Genomic DNA, 26,021 nt, shown 5'->3' on the forward strand with positions numbered 1-26,021 from the left:
ATAGCTATAAGGCTCTTCTCGAGGGTAGTCTTTTTAAGACTACTATTTTAGCTTTAGATAATATATATACTTTATACTTAACTTATAATAGAGGTTTAATATATATACTTTAAGTCTTATATAGTAATTAATAAAGAGTATTAGGTCCGAAATAACCTATTTTAAAGTACTAAAGGAGCGTACTATTAAACCTCTTATAAGTATATTAATATAAATAACGGAATTTTCTATAACTAACTAATAATATAATACTAACTAGGCTCTATAAGATATACTTAAAGGTTATAAAAAAAAGATAGGATTAAAAGAGCTTATATTTAAAAAAGACTAAATTATTCTTTTAAATAAGCTATTTTTTAATAATACTCTTATAAAACGTTCCCTATTATAAAGTATAATCTAGACCGTAGTACTAAAGTACGCTCCTATTTAATAAAGTCTCTAAGACTATATTAATATAAAATCCCTTAATATAAGCGACGTTTTAGAGCTTTAGATTATAAGTTCTCTTTTTCTTAGGTCTATTTAAAACGCCCTTTATAATACGAATACCGCGTATAATAATAAATAATATAATAGTTCTTAATTTAATATAATCTTTATTACTTAATAATACGTAACTCTTAGGTTTAAGTAGGCTCTTATTATTAACTAAATATATTACTTTATAACTATTTATTACCATACTTTAAAAAAGAGGGTAAGTACTATTTATAAGGGTATTAAAAATTACGTTTATTTTTAAATCCTAACTCTTTATAAATATAATAACTACGTAACCCTTATCTTAGTTTATTAATAAGCTCGCTATAAGTTAGTTAGAAGATCCTTTTAAAAACCTAGGTTTCTTAAGGGTTCTATCGTTCCTTAGCTAATTAGCTTTTTTAAGCTTATTATAAAATAATTTCTATTTACTTAATTTAATAGCGGCGAGGACTTTTTTTATATAGCTCCTTAGTATTCGTATTACTAACTTATTAACGTTTCGGCTTATAAGTGCTTATTTTAATTTTTAATATGCCGTAGGGCGCTATAAGTATACGTAATTATAAGGGTATATAACGTTACCCTTATTATTTATATTATTAACTAAATTAAAGCGTTTAATAAAAGTAAAATAAGCCCCTCCTTAACCTAAAGGTCGTTTAGTATATACGTCCTAAGTTACTAAGCTAAATATATATATAATCTCCTCGAGGGTCCTTATATACGTTTTAAAGGCTATTAATTTACTAAAGGTCTTATATATACGTTAGCCTTATATAAAGTTAAGTTTAAACTTAATTATAATTAAGAAGTTAAGTATAGTAATCTCTTTATTAATTTCTAAAATATTATATAACTTAATTTAGAAATAAGTAAATTATTACTCTTTATATTAGCGTTAAGAGTTAATTTTAGTCCTCGTTTTATTAAGAGCTTATTAATATTCCTCTTAAACCGCATTCCTTATTACTAGTTCGGGGGGCGTAAATTCCTATTTTAAATATCTAACGATTCGCTATATACTAAACTTAGCGCCGTTCTTAATAACTTTTTAAAATATATATTTATATAATATAGCGTTAACTAATTTTACTAATTACTAAGCGAGGATTTTAATATATATATTAATAATATTACGTTCGTAAGTGATAAGTTACTTATATTTAGCGTCGAGCTCTTATTATTTTTAAATACTCTTAAGTATATAGATCCTTTTTATAAGTATAGTATAGGGATAGATTTATTTATATAAAGTAAGTAATATAGCTAGCTTTATAAAAAAAAACCTAACTTAGTTCTATAAATTACTTATACTTAAAACAATTAAAAAGTTCGTATTAAGAGTTATATTTAAAAACTACTAATAGAGGATTTCTTAATTTCTTTAGTTATTCTCGAACGCTTTATAACGGGCTTAATAAGCTCGTAGTTCTTTTTTATTACGGGTCGTAACTAATTATCCGAATTCTAAGGGTAAAATAAGCGTTATAAAGGGGTCGAGGAATACGTTAAAATCTAGAGCGTTTAAGTTAACGTATTTCTAAACCCTAACGCCTTTATTTATAATACGAAGTACGTTAAACTATTTAATCTAATTATTATAACTAATTAGTTTAGCTTAGGCTAAAATAAGTATAAATAAGTTAATTATTTTAAAAAAATTATAAGAATCGTATTAATAAGTACGTTATCGTAGTATAGGGTCTTAATTAAGAGCTAAGCTTATAATTATTATAAGTTATAGTACGTAGTAATAAGTATATAGAGTATAATAAAAGTAGCTTAATTATTAAAGTAGAAATAGATAAAAAAAAAAGGTCTATATATATAATATTTAAGATAGATACGTAATTTAGCACATGACGGGCACTTTGTGAGGTGCGATTACTATCCCTATTACGTGACACTTCTTTACCGATATAAGCAAGCAGTAGTAACAACGTGCAGCAGAGCCAATCAAAGGACCATTAATAAGTAAGATGACGGGCGTATTGCCAAAGATCCTAGAAGACTGCTGTTGCTTATTCTACTTGATCCGTGAATCGCACTGTTTACAGCTGAGACCGGTGAGAAGGGAAATCGACTAGCATTGACCGTGAAGCGAGGCGAATTACAGGCAGGCGGTGCTTGGCTGCGGGTGCATGGTCCGATGTGGAAGGTCGATGCAAGTTATTCTTACTGGAGCGACGACGTTCTCGCCCTTTGACCAAACTGTTGGGGGGTAATTGGTCCGGGTGAGAGGAGGAACGCATCGAGGCGGTCAAGGTTGCGACCGGAGTACTGGCATCCAAAGAATCATCAAGCCCAATGACGGGCAGGGAATGCTCATATGGATTCAGACTGCTACGCGCGTCATTCTTCCAGGGCGAAGCTCTTCCTGCAGCTGCAGGCTCTGTGTACGGGTATGATGCGCAACCATGAAAGGCAGAGGACCCGGTGAGAGGGGCGCGATCGGTCTGTCTAGACATATGTGATCGCCATTTAGAAGAAGCTTTTCTCTATGGTACCATCCCACGATCGTGGTGGTTTGTTTGTAGTGTTGCAGCCCCCTGTGGTATTTACATGGCGTTGGGCGTTGCTGGTGTTGGGCAGGTCTGCCGTAGGATCCTCTTGAATGTGCTTGAGACACCGGAGACTGAATTGGTACTGTGGTATGCAAGTGGTCTGAATCCATTTTACTTTGAGGTGCTACAGCTACTGAGTGAGGGATTGAGACAGCAACTAGTCTCAACTCTAGGTATGCAAATCTTGGGAGAGTGCCCTCTCAGCTTTCGCTGCTATACGGCTTCTGGTAAGAAATCTGGTACGATCGGGCTGGAAAGTACTGTGAGCCTGTGAGGAAGGTAGCTTTGATCATGAGATGGCCTGCAGCGGAAAGGCCACAAACAGGCAAGAGTCTAAAGGACTAGGTATGGGTGCGTCTTCGACGCCTTGCTGATCACCAAAATGCACAATCAGGCCTTGGGACTCCCTGCAACACGTGGCCAGGTAGCACTTTGTCGCTGGGACCAAAGTGCTCTAGTCCCAAGCTGTGATTCGATACGAATTACTTGGGACACCTATCCTGTCTCGCGGGAAACCTCCGTTCTCATGAAGAATAATCAGTGGAGCCACGATGTCGGGCGATATGATTAGAGCCGTGGCAATTGGTCGTGATCGGGTAAGCGCGAAGCTGAGGCGAACTAGCTCAACGTCGCTTCGCATGAGTGAACCGCCGGTGTCAAGGGCGGCGATGATTGTCTTGATTTCACATGATGGCCTGTCAAAAAGTGACTGTCAAAAAAGTGGTGGCTTCAGGCTTGTCAAAGAGTGATGAGAAAGTTTTTCCACCTCCACATTCTGCCTCTGGTCTCAAAAAGAAAAGGGGCAGATTACTCACTTACTAGCATTACATTCCTGACGGATATATCTATACCTGAGGTACCCATGCAGATATTAGGCCAGGAAAGGAAATGGTGAACCCCCCTGCATCCCTCACCGAGGCTCGACGTCAAAATTAGTATCGGTAATCAACTCCCACCGATTGCTCTTGGATTGATTAATGCTGCCATAATGCAATTGTTTGATATGTACTCCGTACTTTCATGGATTTTCTCCTGATCTCTAAGAGACATTGAGGCGCAGACATTATCAATTTCCCTAAGCTTTCCCCGTGTTCCCGCGCAAGGATTATATCTTACGTGACGGATATCCGGACCCGTTCCCCGTGTAAGGAGACAACGAGGCCGAAGGTTTAGCTTGTTTGTGCGCAAACTTGAGTTATGTACGGATTAGGCGGAACAAATCGTGTATTGATGCGGGTTGACTGCTATGATATCTGCAGTTGGAAGCAATCTGAAACCGAGAGACTGGGGGAAAACTGAAAGAAGAAAAGGGGGAAGTGTATGTGCGGACGCCATCTAGCATTGGAAAGGATAGCAGGTCACTTTAGATCTCGTCTTGTAAGCTGTTGCAGCTGTGCAAACACTGCTCCTTGTGCGGTCGACTGCCCTTGCCTCCACCTTGCTATTTCGATTGCTCGGGACCCAGTAGCCGTTGCAGAAGCATACTCCGTGGGAACATAAAATAAACTCAGGGAGCTCCGCGGCTGCCCCACCTGAACACCGGGCTCCTACCATATGTGATGCAGAGTCATTGTCAGGTGATCAAAAGTTCTTTTTCTGAATCGTACGGATGCAGTGTCCGTTTAGATGTTTCGACAAACAAAAACGCCGTATGTTTTGCCGCGCGTTGTGACAGGCAATCGCATTCTCATGACACGCTCTTCAAATACATTCAGATTCCTGACACAGAGGCCCAACATTGTATAATATCCCATTGGTCGCCTTTGGAGAGTAGGCGACCCGGGACGCCTGGCCAATCTTCGCGACAGTGTCTACACCACCCAACCCTCCAAGCCTGGATGTTCACCGCCCTCGACGCCTAACATCTTCAGGCCGCCCTGTCTTGCTGGCCGAATTGTCCGTGTGATCATTTACATGGTCTCCAGACACACCATATGCAAAGATAACCCAATAGCGACTGCAGAAAGGTGTTCTAGGGGGGTTGGAACGTGGGCGACGGTAGATTCTTGGTTGTCTTTAGAGAGGAAACTTGGAAAGAGATCCATTACCTCCCAAACATGGTACATAATACGCCCTTCTGTCTATGTTTCCGACTCCCTTTGTCATAGACTCCCTCATATATCAATTCTCAGCCACTGACGGGCCGTCCCGCCAACAGCCGCCTCGCAAAAAGTATGCCTTTCGCTGGACCTGTGTGCGTCATTCCTATCTCTAGCTCTTTGCTTGCAGGTTCCCTCTCAATACGGGCGCCTAACCCATATTTCTGGTCAAATACTGACGATAGGAATAGTGTTATTGTGGTCAGGGAGGCATGAACGTGGTCACCGATCCCTGTGTCAATTGCGGATACCCTAGGTGTTCGCGTTGTCGCGTCGACAAACTGCACGTTCGGCAACACTTACACCACGATACTTCCCACAGTCAACATAGTCACGGCGGTTGTACGTAGCCACGTTCGGCAACTCCTACATCACGATACTTCCCACGGTTAGCGCAGTCACGACGTCATAGGTTGCAGAGGGAGGGCAACGCGGGCAACTCTTCTGTTCTATCGCAAGATATTTACTCGGTATCGTACACAAGACCGTCATTGGAGTTTCCGGCAATATCCCACGCATCGGGATCCTAGCTTTACGAAAAACGAAGACAACGAGAGACGAATCGCAAAACAAACATCCAGGTCTGAAAGACGAAAGACAAGATTAAGAGTAATAATTGTAGTATCGCAGATTGGCGGACTTTGAACATTTTACTATTTATAATTGAGAGAGTTGCGGAGCAAGACGCTATCAGAAATCGCTTCATCGCGGCCGAGGTGATACGAGTTGATAGAAACAACAACAAAGTCAATACGGGAGTGCACTAAACATGACATTACACCTAGAGAAAACAGCTTCAAGCTGTTCTCTCTCATTCCAGCCCGCGGATCACAGGACAGAAGCAGTTGGGCCGACTAAACTACCGAAGCCACTCGACGTGCAGGTACCCAACAGGGTCGAGCAAGCGGGAGCATTTCCCTGGCCAGAGCGATTCTTCAACAGGAGGAAGCTTCCTAGAGAATGGGAGAATACCCCATGGCTTTACGCTACCCTTCGAGATATGGAACAAGACCTGAAGTGGCCCGAAGAAGAAGATATACTGCGCTCCTTACGGACCGAAGAGAACTGGGCCCCGGACCAATTCCGACTTGATATTTTCCTCGATATTCTTCGTGGAAGAACACTCCAGCAGCTGGAAGAGGGTGCATACGGGGTGCCGGAAACCAAAGTTGCCCTCCTCATTGATAGCAACACCCTCGGCAGTGAACCGGTATTGCGACCCTTTCTTGGAGGCCTATCGGCAAGGCAGTTGTTGAAAGAGGCGGCCAAAGCGGTATGCAATTTTGACTTCCGAAAAGCAGTCGAAAAGTCAAGTCTGACGCTTTCAAACATAGCGCTACGAACTCGATGATGAATCATCTACTGTCAGCGCATCTACTGTCAGCTGTGGCTTTATCGAAGCAGAACGCAGGTTGATGTGAGTCAAGCAGAAAACATGTACCTGTTTGTACACCTCCAGACACTTATATTCTTGCTGCTAGCTACGTGGTTGACCTAGATTCTTGGTCCATTCTTTCTCTTCTTGGATCATCTCCGGAGTCTCTTTACAGGGAGGTGACCGAGTACATACTAAACCACCTCTCAGCTAAGAGTGAAATTGGAGTTTCTTTCGCTGTAAGTGGTGGATCTACATGTCTACCTTGTTCAAGGTTTATGAGTATGGCGTACTTACATTTTGGGTAGACGGAAGGACCAGAGACGTTTTTACTTAAACTTTCCCTACCGGTCAGAGCCTTACGCACAACATCCGAACTAAGGACTGACGATCGGAAGAAAAGGTCAAGTGAGGAACCTCTAAGATCATCATCAGACATCACGTTTATGAGAAGATTCACCGAGATGTCTACCGACGCCACTTCCTTCGATGTGATATACTCAAGCCATACGAGTACAATTGTCACGGGTTATGATCAACATCGCTGGACCGGAGTGGCCTTTCTTGAGAGCTGGTACGAAGACGTGCTCGACGACGAACCACATCCCGACATGGTAGCCCGTTATGATAACGATAAAGACTATGGATGGATTTCCGACCCACTTTGTAGAGGTAGAAACGACGTAATGAGGTCCTCACAGGAGCCTCGCAGCTACTTCATTCGCATCCTTCAAATCCGTCTAAACCAAATCAATGGTGAATGGGAATCCCTGTACTCCCACTTAAACAAGGCTATTACAGCAGCGGTAAGAGAATTTCCTGTATCTCTCGATTGACAGATGAGCTTTCAGACTGATGGGGCGAACGTGTCTAAATTACAGCTAAGACAGCACAAGGAACTTCTTGATGGCGTTTTACGAGTGTCTCGTAGCTTCAGAGCTCAACAAGAAGCCGAGAACAAGCTCGACGAGTTTGAAATGATCCTCAAGGAAGCTGCAGACGTTCTGAGGGATCTGAAAAAAAAACTCGGCGAGACCCTTAGTAGCGCCGCGGTTTTCACGGAAACCGATGTGAACTACTTCCTGCATCAAGATGGCCGAGTTGGAGATGCCATAGATTGCATGATGCCCTTATCCCAGATTCGGAAAACATTGAACAAAATGGGACGAACCCACCGAGATATCGGCGAGCTGCAAGGAACATGCGAGTCCATGCTCGAGAGTGGTATTAGTGGGAGAAACAAGGTAGATTCACGCGTGACATCCTTTTTACTACTCTGAGATAGTGTACGCTGATTTCTCTTTAAGTCTATGTTGAAAAAGAATATGAATGCGATGAATTCGATGGAGATTAGAATGCTGTCGTGGACAACTATGGTAAGTCGGAATCATAAGCTCAAAAGGTCCGTGGTCAATCGCTAATGTGAACGACAGATGTCTCAACCGCTCCTCAATGTAGCCGCGATCTTCAGCTGCGATGGTATCATCACTTTCCCGCGGACATGGTACAATTTCCTCTACGCTCTTTTCATCATGGTAGCTGCTATGGGGTTCGTTGTAGTCTTCTTACTCCAGTTGGTGGAATCTGGCGTCAGCCTGTTTGAAAGAAAAGCTGGAGGTGAGACTTCCACAAAAGAGTCCAGCCAAAGACGCGGCGTGACGGGCCCGGTGAACACCAACAGCCGCTTGCCACCCCGCAGATCCACATGGTGCACAAGCGGGATGGGGCACTTCCAGAGACGACACGCAGACATTGGCCTTCTTGATTTATCGGGACGGAGCGTGCTGGGTCAGCCGGCGATAATAGAGCCGAGTCTTCCCAAGCCTCCCATCGCTATCTTGGCAAGCCATAAAGGCTATACTGAGCCTCTTGCTTAGTTGACGTGACGTGTTCACTTGGAGTCTTCTTTGAGAGAGCTTATGTCCACGGTCACACTTGTCCATTCGAAGGTAAGGTACAAGGTACCTCGATAAGCAATAGTCTAATATACTTAGCCAATCAAAGAACGCCGCCCGAACCTTAAATTCTCAACCCCATTATCCTACCGACGAGCCACGTGGCGCTTCGTCATAATTCGAAGCGCCTGCGCCACAATCATCGCAAGTGCCTGTCACCCGCCGGCCGTACCTTCGGTACTTAAGGCACTCCGTACACACTGATCGCATTTGTTGCATTGGACCACCTACCTTAAGGTAGTTTCAGTCAGAAATCAAAACAGATATATGTGGGGCACGTATGCTTTGCCAAAGACGGGCGGCTTCGATTGATGTTACGTCCAACTGGTTTAGTTGGCATTGCATATGTCCCCACGTGTTACCTTACCCAGGGTAGAGCTGAAAGCTCCGATTGACAGGCAACGTCTTGCTCTCATGTAGACTGGGATCGAGTCTCGGTAAGAGCCAAAAGGTAGAAGACGGCAATTCTACCCTTCGAAGGTCATCTGATCGATAAAGGCTGGACTGCGCAAGAAGCTGTTCATTGGGCTATCGAACGTCGATGCTTTCCGGTAAAAGTGTTGGGGTCTGGTTAAACTGGATTCTTATCCGTACCAACTTTAGCAGCTGCCAATTGGTTCTCTGAAGTTCTGGGCACCAACGGCTCGTAGCCGAGGTAGCGTGCAACAGCACCAATGGAATCACTCTCAAAGTACGATGATGGTGTGCCACGACGATGAAAATCCGGGGTGAAGGAGACTTTGGCACTGGTGTTGCTTGAGCATGGTGCGGCATCCGCAGTATCAGCCGACCCTGTTGTCGTGATTTCCTTTCATTGGGCACAGTATGTCGTGCAGGATTCATTGGGTAAAATCGATGCCGTCGCTGTGCGCCCCGTGACGGGCAAATTGAACTGCGTTTGGTGCGCCGCTTCAACCATCGGCGAGTTGACGTCTGACGATGCCACCCATTTGGCAAAACGGCCCGTTGAGCAATCGAGGCTGTAGATTTGAGTGGTAGGCACACGTTGTATGCGCCTACCACGGAAGCACCCTCCCAAAACAGGCACCACCCCAAGCAGAAACGTCACATGGGATGACATCGCCATTTCCACTGGGTGAGGTGCTAATTTCTCGTTCGTGAATCGCGGTATGAGCCGATCGAGACGTTGATGGCGCTACACGTCACTAGAGATGTTTTCGGTGAGGATTGATGAGTGCAATATCTAGGCAGTCGTTTTCCTCGTGAGCGGTTGGTGAAGCTCATCTCACGATGTTGTTTACTTGGTCGTTAGGTTTCGCAAGTAATGCAGCCCAACAATGGCGGTGAGACATGTACACAGCCTCATTGGGGCCGAAGTCGGAGTGAGTTATGTCTCATTTAAATCAGTGAGACACCGAAAATATTGTCGTGTTGCACAAGACGTGACGTGCCCGCGGCGAGAACGCTTTCCTGCGCTTGGGAAATGATTGACGCATGTTGGCGGAGGACAATCGAAATGGGCGGTCAATATGTGTTCGCTATCAGATTGCCCAGTCGCAATTTGAGGAGATAGGGGTCATATCCGAGAATAAAGATAAGCTCACGTCGGCCCATCGGGTGGGTACGGGTTCGAACTGTGGCTGTGTGTCTGATTTTGTACGGATATACGTAGTAAGGCGACGGCAGGCGGCCGGGCCAGGATATACAAGCCAGAATATCATTCGCGGAAATGGGGTTGAAAGTGCAAAGTTAGGCCGCGCCCCCGCGACTCCAAAGGCTTCTGACGCAGCTTGAGATCGAGCCAAGGGCTCGCGTCACATGCTGCCTTTGTCTTTCACGGATATCGTGTGTGAGTGCCATCGGCAAGAGGAAAGTACTTTGGCGGAGCGTCTCGATTGGAGCCACGAATCCACGATGTTATCGGGCGTACGCTTCACAATACAGTATTGGGCACAACTGCTGGCGAGGCAATCGCAAAAGTGACCGAGGACAAGGGCAAACAATGCCTCGATGAATCGGCTTCTCCGACACTGAAAAAGAAAGATGTTGTTGGTAAACCGGTTGTCGGATGTATGGATCTCCCTGCCAACTTTTGCATGGGCCACAAAGGTGTAAAATTGTAACCAATTCTCCGGGACGGAAGGTGGATCTTTCTTAGCGAGGTCCATCACGTGCCTCCCTCATGGGTGGAAGCCACCAGTGACAGCCCTGAGTCCTGACAAACTGATGACAAGGTGCTACGGATCAAGCTGCTTGTCATTTCAACCTCCCATCTGCACCGTCTCCTTTATGCACACCCCCGATCGCGTCTGCATTGTACTTTTTCGACAAAACTTTCCGGCATGGCCTCTCAACCGGAATCATTTGCCAATAGTGGCCACACCGACCATCTTCTCTGAGCCATCCGCTCGACCGTTGCTGTTATCTCCGCGACGGGCCCTTTGGCCCAGGTGATCACACTCCAGGAAGCTCTCAGGTCTGGCGTCTTTCGCGCTGTCGAGTTCCCAGGTGATTGGAATTTCCGATCCCTGCAAACCTTACCCTGCACGACTCCTGCATTTCGGCTTTGAGAACACTGAAGTCTGTGTTAATCGCGTAGATTCGATTGCTGCTTGATATGCCTATCGAAATATGCATGAGGCGGAGGCTTGCTGGCTCGCAGCCACAGCAATCTACCACCGCAATTGACCGACTTGACTGACCGGCCCACGTCATGTGACCTCCAAAAGTCAGACGGAATGTCTTGGGGATCTACCGGATGTCTTGACGCGTCGTGGATTCCAGCATGTTTTGTACGCCCTTCGTTCCGCTGCACCAGGTTCAGGCCAATTCACCTGCCGATGAACGGCGCACTCAATTGGTGTCTCTGACGAGGTTTGCAACAAAACGGGCACGCCCAGCCAGGCCCAATCATCCCCGACTCTCCACGACCGCATCCTCCACACCACCCTCCACCTTAGTTCGCATCTTCAGTCGAATCCCAACGCGTGTTGTTCGCCTCACATATATCCCACCTGACAGCTGTGGACTTATTCGAATTCGGTCAAGGGTTGCCAACCTGCATGCAGGCGCGCCTGACGTTTGAAAGCCTTCGAAGCAGGCAGGGGGGGCTCCGAGAAGAGAAAGAGGCAAGGCGACGCAGCTGCAGCCGACAAGTCATAAAGCCCACGCGAGTATCAACCGAGACCATGGTAATTACCACTTGCCATCTTTCAATGCCCATCCGACTCTCCATATAGCTCTTTACAACCACTCGCATGATATCCACCCAGCCACTGACGAATCGTTCCACCGAAAGCCACCCCGAAAAAAGTACGCCTTCGTCTGGACTTGCGTACGTATTTACTTCCTCACCTACTGCTTATCCAAAGCCTAGAATGACTGAATTTGCAACCCACCTTATTACTCATTACAGAATACTAACAATGTTTCTCGATCACAGTGTTGTTGCGGACAAGGCGGTATGACTGTGGTCATTGATCCTTGCCCCAACTGCCGCTATCCACGCTGCTCTCGTTGTGCCGTCACTAGAGTCCACGTCCGCCACCACGATCATAAGCCTTCGGATCACTGTCAGAATCGTAATACAACCTAGAGAGAGACCATTGGCTGGACGCACATAATTTGTATCAACATTTGGGGATTGTTAGGAACGGTTTACAAAAAGCGATATCTTTGCGGAGCCTAGACACTTCTGTACAACAAACTGCAAACACTACACCGACGTGTATAATTCGGGAATCGGGAACTCAAAAGTTCATAACAGGCTGGGAAAGAAAAAAAGCAAGACTGTTGGTTTATGTTCGGGCGTTGCTCATTCACAGGTTGAAAAGAGCACGAATCTCTTCACAATACTACTGCCAGTCTTGAAGACTGTGGCATTTTTCTTGATCTCCTGGTCCCCATCTTAGATATCACGATTACACGAAGCAATGGGTGTGTCCGCCGCTGGACCCGTAATTTCAACCTCGACCTTACCGCACCGTTCTCCATCACGGGAGCCAAGGGATGGTCGGATCACGAATGAGAACTTGCCCGGGCACGGACAAAGTCATGGGCAAGCCGGGGCATTTTCTTGGCCGCCTAGGTTCTTCAGGCGAGAGCCTATCTCGAAGAACTGGGAGAACACGGCCTGGGTTACGGCCCATGTAGAAACTAAGCCTCCAGAAGAAACTGAGGAGGTTATCTATCTAACCCCGGGAGAACCCGAAGAGGAAGACCCTATTTTTTTCCTCAGTACAGAACACAATTGGGCAGCGGACAAATCTCGTGTCGCACCTCTTGTTGCCTTCCTTCAGCGCGCAACGCTGGAGGAGCTCCAACAAGGACACCATCACATTCCGACTGATAATGTTGCCATACTCGTTGACGGCAACATTTCGAAGAACAAGGTCCATCCACGGCAGTATCTTGGCCCCTTGTCGGCACCTAGATTACTAGAGGAATTGCAAAGAAATGTGAGTTATTAACGTCTTTTCAGAACGGCTACCTCTAGGCTTGCACACAATCAATACTAACCACTCGTAGCGCTACCATGAAGACGACAAGGGAGGTGACTCCATTGACACTGAAAGTGGACATGAAGCTGACGCAGAACGACGCCTGATGTAAGTATTCTCACGGTCTCCGAAGAATAGTGGGAAGAAATGAAAGAGGCGAGGAAGCTGATGTGTCTGTCTAGCTACGTCGTTAATCTCAGTCGGTGGGCCGTCCTCGCGCTCGTGGGATCTGCTCCAGAATCACTCTACAGGCAATTACCCGACTTCTTGCTTAATTATATCCTATCAAGACCTTCCCTTGGAGTGCATTTTTCGGTATGTGAATGTAGCTCCAAAGTCCCTGACCAATTCAAACAGCTGAAGTAGTTTAATTCATTCTAGACTGATGGTCCCGAAACCTTCGTCATGCAGTTTTCGTTTCCATACTGGGTATGGCGGACGTCGAAAACCTTGATACGAGACGACCGAGCCAAAAGTTCAGACGAGGACTCCCTGAGATCTTCACAAGATGTCACATTCTTACGCGCTCTTTCAGGCGCTCAAGCTGGTGGTGAGGGTGTCGACGCCATCTACTCGAGCCACATCAGCTGCATTGTGACTGGGTACGATCAGTTTCGCTGGACCTGCATACTGCTATGCGAGGCCTGGTTCGAAGTCGAAGTCATTGGCTTGCCAACTCCCGATAGCATCGCACGATATGAATGTGAGATGCAGGATGTGGTGGACACGTTTGGCATGGTTGATGTGGTAAATGCGCTTGAAAACTGCCCGCTTTCAGATCCTCTAGTTCGTGGAAGAAGTATGATGCTCGACTCATCAACTCTAATGTGGCTCCCTCGCCCCTATTTTCTTCGCGTCTTTGAGGTTCGCCTGGGGCAGATCTATAAAGAGTTCCAAGGAATATTCTACAACTTTGACAAGTGGGTAAAGGGTATCGTAAGTCAGATCCGAGATTCAGTATAGGGTCACACGGCTGATCTTACAATGCGCTACAGGGCGTGGAGCATCAGCGTCTGTTGCAACGCCTGCATAAGGCTGCGGGTGATGATCAGACTACCATAAGAGTGAGAGATGTCTTGGATGAATTGGACAATTTCGAAGATGGCATCCTTGAAGCGGAAAGGATAGTCAAATCACTGTCGCAGACTGTGGAGGGGATCGTTTCGAGCGGTGACCTGTTCATGACGACGGACGTGAATTACTTCCTTCATGCGGAAGGCCGAACAGGCGACGTATCAGCCTGTTACGCTTATTTATCGCAGATACGAAGGGCATTCACGGACCTTCGACAACTGCGCATAAGATTTAGGGACCTACAAACCCAATATGAGGAAATGATTAAGAAGGGAGTAGCTGCGAGGGACAAGGTAACGACCCCCGACGTACAGGCAGACACTGACGCTGGATCTTTCAACTGACAAGGTGAAAAGGCCTTCCTTCGCTTTAAGTTTCGGAAAGCTCAGCCCACTCCAGATCCAGCCCCGATTCCCGCTTCCATCGTTGTGCCCCAACAACCTTTGGTGGTTTGCGTCTCAGCTTGGATGACAGTTGTATGTGTTTCTTTCACAGAATCCCACCCTTTCTCAACGTAACATAGTTTTGGGACAATCTTCTTACACATCTTGCCAGATTTCTCAACCGCTTGTCAACATAGCCGCCATCTTTGGCTGTGACGAAATCATCAAATTCAGTCGCACGCCTGGGAACTTTCTGATCTCTCTCGCTCTAATGAGCCTGGGCATGCCCATCATCATCTGGGCTTGCATAGGACTAACCTCTGGCGGATTTGAATGGTCATTCATCAACTGCTCTCGAGAAAGAGGGAACGCAACCAACGCGAATCCCAATCTCAGAGACAGCTTGCAAGAGCCGATTGATGGTCCCGCAACTCACCCAATTCGTCGTGCAACATTGCACACAAGATTCATGAACTGGTGGCAGAGATACCACGTTGAGGAACGTCTGCCTTTCAGAGCGGCTGTTCCACTGGCGCCACCTCCCCAGGCGGGTGTTGATCTCAACGTTTTAAATTTCCGGGCTGGGGCCGATGCAGAGGAGCAACATCATGCTCCAAATCAAGCAGGGCCAGTTGCTCGAGCGCGCGAAAGAGCTTGAGACGAGATCATGACAAGATGGCGCGCTGAGTTTAGTCAGGTTGGGACCTAAGGTAGGATTCAACAGCTTGGAGGCAAGGAACACCCGCAGGCGCGTGGCTGGAAGAGACACAGTCTCAGCTTCGTCGCGAAAATCTAGTGGACCGATCTTCTGGTGAGCCCAGAGCTCGGGCGCTACTATTATCTGAAGTAGTGGTGGGATCTCGAGACTTCCCAGGGGGCGGATGGGCACATGAGGACTACACGAAGAAGGGCTTGAGCTTGACGTCAGATTATGGTCGTCGGGCATCCTCTTGACTATTGAAGTTGAGGGTTACGGTGAACCCTTACTCATGTTCTACTTCAGCTTTAATCCCCGCGAAGGGTGAAGCAGGCATCATTTCGGGGCGAATCGATATGAGATATTTCACTGTGACATCACACTGAAAAGAGCATTAACTCGCGATGTAATTCCGCCCGACCACCACCTCTTTCAAACTTTATGCATAGTCACCAGTTTCTTCACCACCTGATGGTGATTACCGTTATCTCGCCTGATAAACTGTTCCGCAACCACGTAGCTGTGTTTCGTTGAAATGATCACGGTCAGCGGGGTCCTGTGTGCTGGCTGGTACGGACATGGACTCTAGCCATATTCCAAGCTCTATGCACGGTTAGTAAGATTCTCGAGCATCGCCAAAACGAACAAGTAGGGTGCTCTGACTACTTTGCATGGGAGTATTAACCCCAAAGACTTGGCATACCGAGGATACTATAAGCCCTCTTCCCCCTACCATATGGAAACCTCTTTCAGAGGATGGCCCAGCACCCCAGTGCAGGATCCCATCTGAACGTGATGGCCACCTGTGTCAATCATAACGGTAGCTCGCTTTCGAGTTGCTCAGCATCAACTCAGGATTGGTGATTGCCGTAGGCAAGCTGGAATGTCTCGGTCGTATTGAGACATCATCTACTCCGTACTTCGGAGTTCGGACTCGTTGAAAGTAGCCATCCACAGACCCCAAGCCGCGGCAGTTACGCGGGAGCTGGCTTGATCTTCGACCCACGGATGACGGACCAATTTCTCTCCCGAGTCAATAAGACATGGGTTGACGAAGAGATCAATTGAACTATATGAATTTCTGCGTAGGTGTAAAAAGGAGGTTCCAACCATAGGTTGGGCAGGCCGCGATAATCAGAAGTAGGGGCCGTAATTGGCCCCTGCGCGGGCGGCCGTACGCCGAGGTCGAATTGGACTTCCGATCCGACAGTGCCCATGTCCATCCTTCTCCTATGTTCAAGCTCCAATTATTACGAGAACTTCGGACGATACTCCGTGATATTCCTCCTTTATGCACATTTCGTCCCTTTATGTTCAATGAACCGAGGATTTCACTCCGCATCCGAGATAAGATCCCACCGCGAAAAGGGGAGGTTCAATTTGGACATGGTAAACCAGGAGATCCTCAGAGCAGAATTTGGGGCAGTTCTAACTCATAATCAGCCCATTCGCCATCACCGAGTCGTGGATAGTTGCATTCTGGAGGGGGAAGAAAGTTCATCAAAGGTATGAGCTCAGAGCTTGGCCAATCGACAAGGAACTGGCTCAAAACGGCTGGCGCTATGGCAGAGGAAGGACGTAGCGTCTTTGAAGTTCGAAAACTTCCCTGTTGGACACGCTAGTGTTTGTCTTGAATTTTGATTCATTCCGAATTCTGACCATCCTCCCTGCTATGCAAACCATGAACCCTGTGTTCTTGGCCAACCGTCCTTACTGCATAGATGTTGCAATACCTCAGCGGGATCTCGGCCAGCAGCGGAAGGAGCAGAATAACCAAGGCGCATGCCTATCGCCTGAGTATCAAAGAGGAGGAGAGGTTTTACTTATTGCAAGCCGTAGAGATTATTACGTGATTCGACGCAGCCTTTAACTTTTTGCGGAAATTGGCTGTGTCACCGAGATGCAAAAACGGATGTAAGACAAAAGGGCAGTCAGTGCCCCTAAAACGACGTTACCGAACTATAACAGAATAAGCAATTGGGCACGCGGGCACACGAATGCAAGGACGGACGAGGTAGGTCTTCAGTATCATTCTTGAGTGGAAGACTGCGATCAAGTGGAAAGGAAATTTTGTCAATCACGTCAGCTCTACGTCGAGGTACTTAAGTCTTCGTTAGGCAATATTGTTGAGTCTAACCTTCCACCTTTGCTGTCCAACTTTCCACTTCTGCTGTCCATTCACACTCGTTTCGCCTCAAGGCACTCACAGTCTTGACCGACCCAACCACGCTCACTTTTCCTATTGGTTGCACAGCCTTCCTGGATCAAAAAGTCAGGGCATCCACTTGGAGCTGTGATAGCAGCCTTAACGACCAAAACATCACTCTCGGCCAATCCTAGCAACCCCCTACTCGGTCAATGTGACTACTTTGCTGGCTGCCTTGATTAAGGTAACCGATGCATGCGGTCCTGTCCAATTGATTATCAAAAGAAGACGACGCCTCAGAATCGTCACCAGGGAGATATTTGGGACCATCCGGCAGACGGGGGAAGGACGTCGCCTGTATTGCAGAACTCACTGAGTCAATGGTACATTTACCACTGTTCTTCTCTCGTGATACGGACTATAAATGTATCGTTTCTCGCCCATCAGTCACTGATACTGCGCTTCTTGTCCAGCCTCCGAGAAAGAAATATGCGTTCATGTGGACTTGTGTAAGTACTTGATAGTCCGTCCCGCTGCCTTTCCAGCTCGCTAGCCTTGTTCCCTCTATGACTAAAATTGATATAAAGATACTAATATCAATCTCAGTGTTGCTATGGACAAGGCGGTATGACTATAGTTATAGATCCTTGCCCTAATTGCCGCTATCCGCGTTATTCGCAGTGCAGGGTAGAAAGGGTTCTATTAGTATCCCTATTATAAGGTAGTTAGTTCGAACCGTAGTTAACGAAGAGATTAATTAAACTATATAAATATCTACGTAATAAGTATAAAAAAGAGGTTTTAATTATAAGTTAAGCTAGCTATAATAATCGTAAATAGGGCCCCTAATTAGCCCCTATATAGTTAGCTATATACCGTAGTTAAATTAAACTTCTAATTTAATACTAACTTTTTTTTTTATTAATTTAACCGCTATAGTTAGAAATATAATTCGACCTCGGGCCCGTTTATTAAGTCGTCTTTTTTTTCCTTTTTCTTTTACTCTTTTTATATAACCTATCCCTTTATTTATATAATAACTTTTCTATTATTTATAAATTACTCTAATCCCTTATTTAGTACTATTTTTATAAAAGCGTTTACGAAGTTATTTTTATTATTAATCTAACGGATCTTAAGTATTTTATACTTTTTGTACGATTACCTAAGGGCTATAATATCGATTATAAGCCTCTTTTCCTTCGTCGTTCTTAATTTAATAAGGTATTTATATAGTAAGTAAGAATCGGTATAAATAACTATTAAAATAAATAAAAAGCTAATTTAATTAGTAATCTTCCTTAGCGTTATTAAAATTACGTAAGAGAGGTTAATGTTATTCACTATATTATAAACTTTTAATACTAATATACTTCTCGTTATTTACTTATTTTTAATTAATAAGTAATAGATTCTATTACTATATATAATAAATTCGCTTTTACTTATACTCTTATTAGCTAGGATAATAATATACCCTAATTACGAAATAAGGTCGTTATTATTTATAAATAACTTATTAATAAAAACGTAGAGCTTATTAATTACAAAGTTAATTAAGTAATAAACGAGACTTTAATTAAGATTCGTTTACTACTACTTAAGCTACTTATTAAGTACTTTAATATCTCGTTTAGTTAAATTTATAGCTTATACTACCCTAGTATAATTAAAAATTATTTCGGGCTAATAAATATTTATAATATATACCCCTCGTATAAGCTTAGCTTTATATTATTTTTTAATATTAATTATATTTAAATTAACGAGGTTAATCTTCTCGCCCTACCCCTTTTATTAAAAAACGACAGTTTTTTTTTTAATTATAAGAATCCCGCTATTAAATACTAAGGGGGTATTTATTATAAGGACCTTTTTTAGCTTCGTTATAAAGCCCGCTTTTTAAAGCTCCTTATCCTCCTTTTTTATAAAATTAATATTAAATAGGCTTAATATATTATTAGTTTATATTCTAACGATCCTAAATTAGTTACTTTTATACTCCGCGATTAGTAAGTATAGGTTATATATAAAAATAATTATTAATAATTAATTAATATAAAAATTATAATAAGTAGCTTATTAATAAGTACCCGATTTTATGAGCCTATATAATAGCTTAAGTACTTTAATAATCGTACTTTTTAAGTACTTATTAGCTATTTCTTTTAGTAAATAGGCTAGGATTTTCTTTATAAGCCCTATAACTAATTAAGTATAGGCCTAGGTAATATTATAACTCTAAATCTCGTATCCCTTTTTCTATAATAATATTATTAGTATTATTATTAATCGTTAGCTATAGCGTTATATAATAAGTAATTATATAAGTAGCGTCGCTTTTTTAACGTCGCCGTACTTTTAAATTATATATTTAGACTTTTTATATAGCCAGGGTATTCCTTTCCCTTTAATTTTATAAGCTATTCGTAATTTAAATATATAGAGGTTTATATATTTTTCTAAGTTATATAAGATAAATCAATAGACCCCTCGATTATAAAAAGTATTTATTTTAATAAGATCTAATCCTTTATACAGCTTTTTAATAATTATAATTATACTTTCTTTACGTAGTTTAACCGCTAGCTTAAAATTAGTTTTTTTTTTTATTATATAAAAAGTATTAATTACCTCGTTATTAGTAATAAATTATTACGTTAGGGCTTACCGTCGTAGTTTTTTATAACGTCTTATTAGTAATATTCGTACCCTTTTAGCAATTTCCTCTTCTTTATTATTTATTAATATTATTACGATAACTTTATTAAAAATAATTTTTTATACCTTTATTACGGGTTATATAGTTTCCCCTAGCTCTTTTTTTTTTTATAAGTTAGAAATTACCTTATTAAGATTTATATAATACGGTCTAACTATTATAATTAATATTTTAAATAGCTAGTCGTAATTTCTTATAACTATATAAAAGCGCTCGTTAATAGAAATTAACTTATATAGCCTAGCTTATTATTAAGTAATTTCGCGCTATATTTATATATTTAAATTTAGTAATATATTTAGATTACCCCCTATATTAGGCTTATTGCGCGTAGTAATTACCTCGTTAACTTATTTTTTTATATTTACCTCGCGCAGTACTTATATTACTTTTTTAACTACTCGGGCTCGTTAGCTTATACTTAATAATAATAGCGAGGCTAAGGTCGTTCTTAAATATACTCTAAATACTAATAATATTAATATAAATCCGTTAGGCCCTATAATATCGTTATAATATTTAAGTACTATCTAGAGGTATTCGTCGTTAATAAAATCCGGATTTCTTTTTTTAATAATTCTAAACGCCCTTTTTAATTACTAATATACCCTTTTTACTTTTTTAATATTATAGTGCGCTTTAACGGGTACGACTTTTAGTTATATATTATAGGCCGTTATATTATCCTTAAATTTTATTAACTTAAAGCTAGTATTAGCGTCGGTTCTAATATTATTTAGTAGTCCTTAATATATATCGATCTAGCTTTTTTATAGGGCTACTTATATTATTTTTATTTATAAATCCTAGAGGAATTACCTTACTTAAAAAGATATAGCTACGTTAATTATATATAGTACTAGCCGACTATTTAAATAAAAGATATCGATAACGATTTCCTAGTTAAAATTAAGCTTATTACGTAATTTAAACTTAAATTTACGTAGGCTTTGCGTATTTATTTAGTATTAGTAATATACTTTCGTTAACTACTCTAGCGCCCCTATTTCGATATTATTATTATTTAATTACTTTAAGAGGTTATATAGCCTTATAACTAACGAGTACCCAAATCTTTAGTATAGTTTTCTAAGCTTATTTTTTGTTAAGTAATTAATTAACTTCGTATTATTAATAAGCTTTATAAACGTATACCCCTATTATTATTTAATTATTTTAAAGTACTTACCGCTAGAGATTCTATTTTTTATATTATTAAATATAATACTTAGTCGATCTATATTTTTTAAATATAAGAGAAATAGGGTATTAATAAGTAGAATATAAAAAGTTATCGTTCCGAAGTACGTTTTTACTTTTATTATATTTAGGGCGACGATTTCCTTATTTAGGCCGAAACTAATCTTTATAATACCTATTATTAACGTATTAAATATTACTAATACGATCTTTTATAATACTTAAAATTACCTTTTTCTTTTAGTTAACTATTATAATACCCTAATATTTAAAATAATCCTATAGAAATTATCCAAGCTATACTTTTTACTTATATAAAATACTTATATAAGCTTAGTATTTAAAAGATCTAAGTAATATAAAAAGGACCCCTCTAGCTACCCCTAGATTTACTTAGTATTATATTCTTTTTTTTTTAAATATTAAAAAAAATAGCGTCTTCTCTTTAATTATTAAGAAAATAGGCTTTGGCCTTATTAAATTTACTTTTTTAGCTATTTTTATATCCGTTATTTAAAAGACCTTCCCTTATTATTTATAAATAAAAGCTTACTTATTAAAAGCTTTCGCTACCCTCTATTCGTTTAGCCTCGTATATTCTTTAAAAGCTAATAAGGTAAAAAAAGAGTAGTTAATATTATTAATTTCGTTATAATTTAATTCGTTAGTATAAGGGATAAGATCTTCCTTATTTTCTAAATCTCTTATAAGAAGTATATACTTTAAGTTATTATTTTAACTACTATTACCAAGTTCTATACCCTTAGATTTATTTTTATATATAATAAGGAATTAGTTAAACTAATAAGGGCTAGTTCTACTATTTACTACCCTCGACTTTTTATACTATTTATATAATTTAATACGCTCTTTTTTAAAATAATTACTTAACTAATATCTATCCTTTTTATAAATATAATATTACCTCTTTTATTACCCTATTTATAAGTTAAATCTCTACTTATTTAATAAATCTAGGCCTCTTTATTAGTAATTATTATATCTAGCCTCTTTTCCTTTTTTATTATACATTTAATCGACTTAATATTATTAATAAGGGCCGTTATATACTTAGAAATAGGTTTAGTATAGTATTTTTATTTTAATATTAAAACTAGATCTTAGCCTCGAGTAAAGTATTTTATAGTTTTTAAGTACTTAGTATAGGGTTATTTTTATTTTTAATATACGTTAAATTATAGTAAAAAAATATCCGACTTTCTATTTATTTATCCCCTTATTTAGCTAGGTTTTCGCTAGCTTATTAATTCGATTAATAAGCTCTTTAAGGATCTTTATTTATAATTTACCCTCTATTATCTTAGCTATAAATATAAAAGAAATCGCTCGTAGTTTAAATAAGAGCTCTAAGTTCTTATCGTAAGTCTTAAAGCGGCTTCGGATTACGTTAATTATATTAAAAAAGTCGTTTTAATTAAGATTACGTACTACTTTATAATAATAATTAGAGGCTTTACTTATAAATATAATATTAATTACTAAATAGTATTAATATTCCCTAATTTTAATTTTTTTATAATAATTATAAAATATTATTAGGGTTTTTTATAAGACCTTATACTTCCCCCTAAAATACAATTTCTCTTTTAAAAAGATCTTTTTAAAGTTTATAAATTACTTCGTATTTACTACTAGATTTTTAGTATTTATATACGATCCTTACGTCGCTATATATGATTAATAACTTCGGGTTATTTACTTTTTTTTTTATTAACCGATCGGCACCGAATTTCGTATTAGTAGCGATAACGAGTTATAAATTAAAATAAATAGAATTATTAATTATCGTACTTCTAATACTATATTTTACCCTAGTATATTCTTTTATAATAATAAATTTTTATTAGTAATTATAAGGAGGAAATCTAAGTCCTTTACCCTTTTTTTAAATTCATTAAAACGATTATACGCTCTATTAACTTATACTTAGTTCTATAATACAAATTCCTCCTTTATAATTATTATTACTAATATTTTATATAGCTCTTATAATTATAATTACGTTAATAATACCCCTTACTTATAAAAGAATTTATTAACTACTTTTATAATTCCTAAGCTTGCGCTTATAAACTATTCGTTTAGTTAGTAACTAAAGTTATTTATAATTTTATAAAATAGGGGTTACCCCTATAGCCCCTTTTTCTTATAGACCTTAGTTAAATAAATTAATACTATATTAATTTACTTACCGTTAGGCTAATTTATAATTTTATATATCTACGTTCCTTAATAATCTAGGTTAATATTTACTTACTTATAAAGGATTAAAATTCTATTTAAAATTAGGTTTCGTTCTCTTTTTCTTTACCCTAACTCGCTAAGGGTCGTACTCTAACTTATACTTATATCAATAATTACTAGCGTATTTAATCTTAATAAGGATATATTTAATCCGCGCGCTAATTATAATAAATCCGTACTTTTACTACTTAACGAATTTATTAAGGTCTAAGAGATTCTTATTTTTTCTTACTATCTCGCTACTATTCTTATTTTTATTATTATTAATAATTATTATTTCCCCTTTAAATCGCTAATTATTATACTTATTAAGATCCTCTTTTTTATTTAGTATAAAAGGATAAGTTTTAGTAGTTCTTTTTTATAATAATAATAATAAACGTTTATATTATTATAAAAAGATATAATAATTAGTCTCGGGATTTTTATTAGTTACCGATTTCCGTTATCCTATATACTTTTAGCTTCTTAAGCCTTATATTCTTTATAATCTCTAAATAGTTTCCTTTTTTAACCTACCTCTTTTAAGGTAATATTCTATAAAAATAGTTAAAAATAAATACTAAGCGGCTCGTAAAGGAGCTATATAAGCTATCAAGAACTATATAAACTATTAAATATAGTTAATAAAATTAAGCCCTCTTTTTTATAAAATCGTAGATTTTAAGGACTTATTAAAAAATACCTACTTATTACTCATACGTAGTAGGGTTAAATACCTTAAAAAACTTATTTTTTATAACCTCTTAATACCCTATTTTATCTTTTTTAAATAGTCTTTTTCGTAGCTTAATTATAGTTAAGTAATTATTACTTATTAATAATCCCTTTTATTACTTAGTTAATTTCTTAAAATTAGTAATTTCGTACTAAGAGTTAATATAAAAAAGAGCCCTTTAGTAGCTTTTTAAAAGATTTCTTTTTTCTTTTTAAATCCTTATTTTTTTAGCCTTTTCTTAAGCTAATAATAACTTTAATAAGAGGTTATAGGATTATTTTAAAATAGCCGCTTTTTTTTTAAGTTAATTTCTAAGATTTATAATACTCTTAACTCGATATTATTAAAACTTCTAAATCCCCTCCTCTTTTATTAAACCGTCCCCTATATTATATTTTTAAATAATACCCGGGGGGTAGTTAAGGGAGCTATAAAGAGGTCGTTTAAATTATGGGCTTAAGGTTATATTTATAAAATCCTTATAATAATAAACTTTTTTATATACTTTAAATCTCTTAGTTTAATAACTCTTATAAAGTTACTTTTATTACTAAATAAGAATATTTATATTTAAAAATCCCCTTTTTTAATTACGTAATACTCTTTTATATTATATTATTAAGCTCGTTTGTCATACTAATTAATTAGGTAAATAGTCGTTATATAAGTATTTCTTTTTATTAATTTAACTAGTTAATTTCTAATTACGGGCCGGCTATAGAAAAGTTATTTAATAAAAAAGCTACTTACGGTAATAATAAAAGGCTAGTTATTTAAGTAGTTCCGCTAATTAACGTATTTTAATATAATAAACGTTAAACTCTTATAAATAATAAAGGGCTATAATTACTTAATTCTATATACTATTTAAAAATCGCCTCCTTTTTCGTTTACTTCTATAAGGTTAATTAATATAAATCTCCTATCCCGTATAATATTAAGAAGTCGTCTCTTCTGTATAATAAAATACCTTACTAATCTATAATAATAGAATTTAATTACTAATTAGTATTAGTATCCCTATTATAAAGTAATTAGTTCGAACTATAATTAATAAAAAGATTAATTAAACTATATAAATATCTGCGTAATAGGTATGAAAAGGAGGTTCTAACCGTAAGTTAGGCTAGCTACGATAATCGTAAATAGGGCCCCTAATTAGCCCCTGCGCAGTCGGCTGTATGCCGTAGTCGAATTGGACTTCCAATCCGATAGGTTCAGATACGCCAGCAGGAACAAAGTCTGCAGTCACCTAATAGCCCAGTTGTATAAGAACGTCTCTACTGTAAAACTTCCATTCTTTTCTGTTCAGATCTCAGTCAGGGGAATTGTGACGGCAATGAGCCGGGGGTTGACTACCTATCATCAAGACCTCAGCTAGGTACGAGGGCACATGTAGTGTACACTCTTCCCAGGCTTCCATCCACGCACTCATGATAACCAACACTTTTGTAATTAACACTCCATTCCTTTTGTTTTACACTTCTTGTATCTTAACCGCATTCATTAATTCAGTTTCTCAATGCATACTTGTTGTAGTCTGGGGTTACCTGCTTGTAAACCCCATTCGTTGTAGACAATTCTCGCTTCAACGCTTTCTGTCACTTTCTAGCTTTCGACTACTGCTCACGGAAAGTGATAAGGGGAAAAGATAGAGGCTAAATTGCTTGTTTACAGTGATTGGTGCGCTCTGTCTCATTGGAGCTTCAACACCATACGAGCTGTTGCTACAAACACAGGATTTCTGGAGATCTGTTGCACGGCTTATGACTAGAGTATCTTATCTTGAAAGCGGAGTTTCGGCTTCAATCTTAGGACTAACATCTTTTTCAACACACGACTTAGTATTGGGACCTACCTCTACTTCTCCGAGCTAG

The 26,021-nt window shown here is 39.8% G+C and overlaps 3 protein-coding genes across 3 annotated transcripts; all 3 read left to right on the forward strand.

Annotated features, from left to right (window-relative positions):
- Positions 1-4,370: 4,370 nt before the first annotated feature.
- On the forward strand, positions 4,371-4,550 carry CLUP02_16883 (uncharacterized protein; the record flags this gene model as incomplete). Its single annotated transcript, XM_049295801.1, has 1 exon — positions 4,371-4,550. One exon carries the CDS (start codon positions 4,371-4,373, stop codon positions 4,548-4,550), a length of 180 nt encoding a protein of 59 aa, XP_049152948.1.
- Positions 4,551-4,676: 126 nt separating this feature from the next.
- On the forward strand, positions 4,677-8,401 carry CLUP02_16884 (uncharacterized protein; the record flags this gene model as incomplete). Its single annotated transcript, XM_049295802.1, has 17 exons — positions 4,677-4,699; positions 4,779-4,820; positions 4,859-4,967; positions 5,027-5,110; positions 5,159-5,242; positions 5,341-5,383; positions 5,406-5,491; positions 5,562-5,730; positions 5,834-5,907; positions 5,970-6,422; positions 6,484-6,566; positions 6,631-6,763; positions 6,923-7,138; positions 7,226-7,330; positions 7,406-7,768; positions 7,832-7,900; positions 7,958-8,401. The coding sequence occupies 17 exons, from the start codon at positions 4,677-4,679 to the stop codon at positions 8,399-8,401; spliced, it is 2,580 nt and encodes an 859-aa protein (XP_049152949.1).
- A 2,265-nt stretch (positions 8,402-10,666) lies between these two features.
- CLUP02_16885 (uncharacterized protein) lies at positions 10,667-15,883 on the forward strand (the record flags this gene model as incomplete). Its single annotated transcript, XM_049295803.1, has 20 exons — positions 10,667-10,854; positions 10,906-11,024; positions 11,081-11,168; positions 11,225-11,519; positions 11,589-11,774; positions 11,856-11,978; positions 12,091-12,241; positions 12,313-12,376; positions 12,447-12,897; positions 12,968-13,047; positions 13,122-13,254; positions 13,321-13,875; positions 13,935-14,306; positions 14,370-14,489; positions 14,569-15,027; positions 15,111-15,207; positions 15,291-15,417; positions 15,486-15,622; positions 15,683-15,746; positions 15,847-15,883. 20 exons carry the CDS (start codon positions 10,667-10,669, stop codon positions 15,881-15,883), a joined length of 3,846 nt encoding a protein of 1,281 aa, XP_049152950.1.
- Positions 15,884-26,021: the final 10,138 nt, after the last annotated feature.

This window comes from Colletotrichum lupini, chromosome 9 (genome assembly GCF_023278565.1).
Source record: "Colletotrichum lupini chromosome 9, complete sequence".
Taxonomy (NCBI): Eukaryota; Fungi; Ascomycota; class Sordariomycetes; order Glomerellales; family Glomerellaceae; genus Colletotrichum; species Colletotrichum lupini.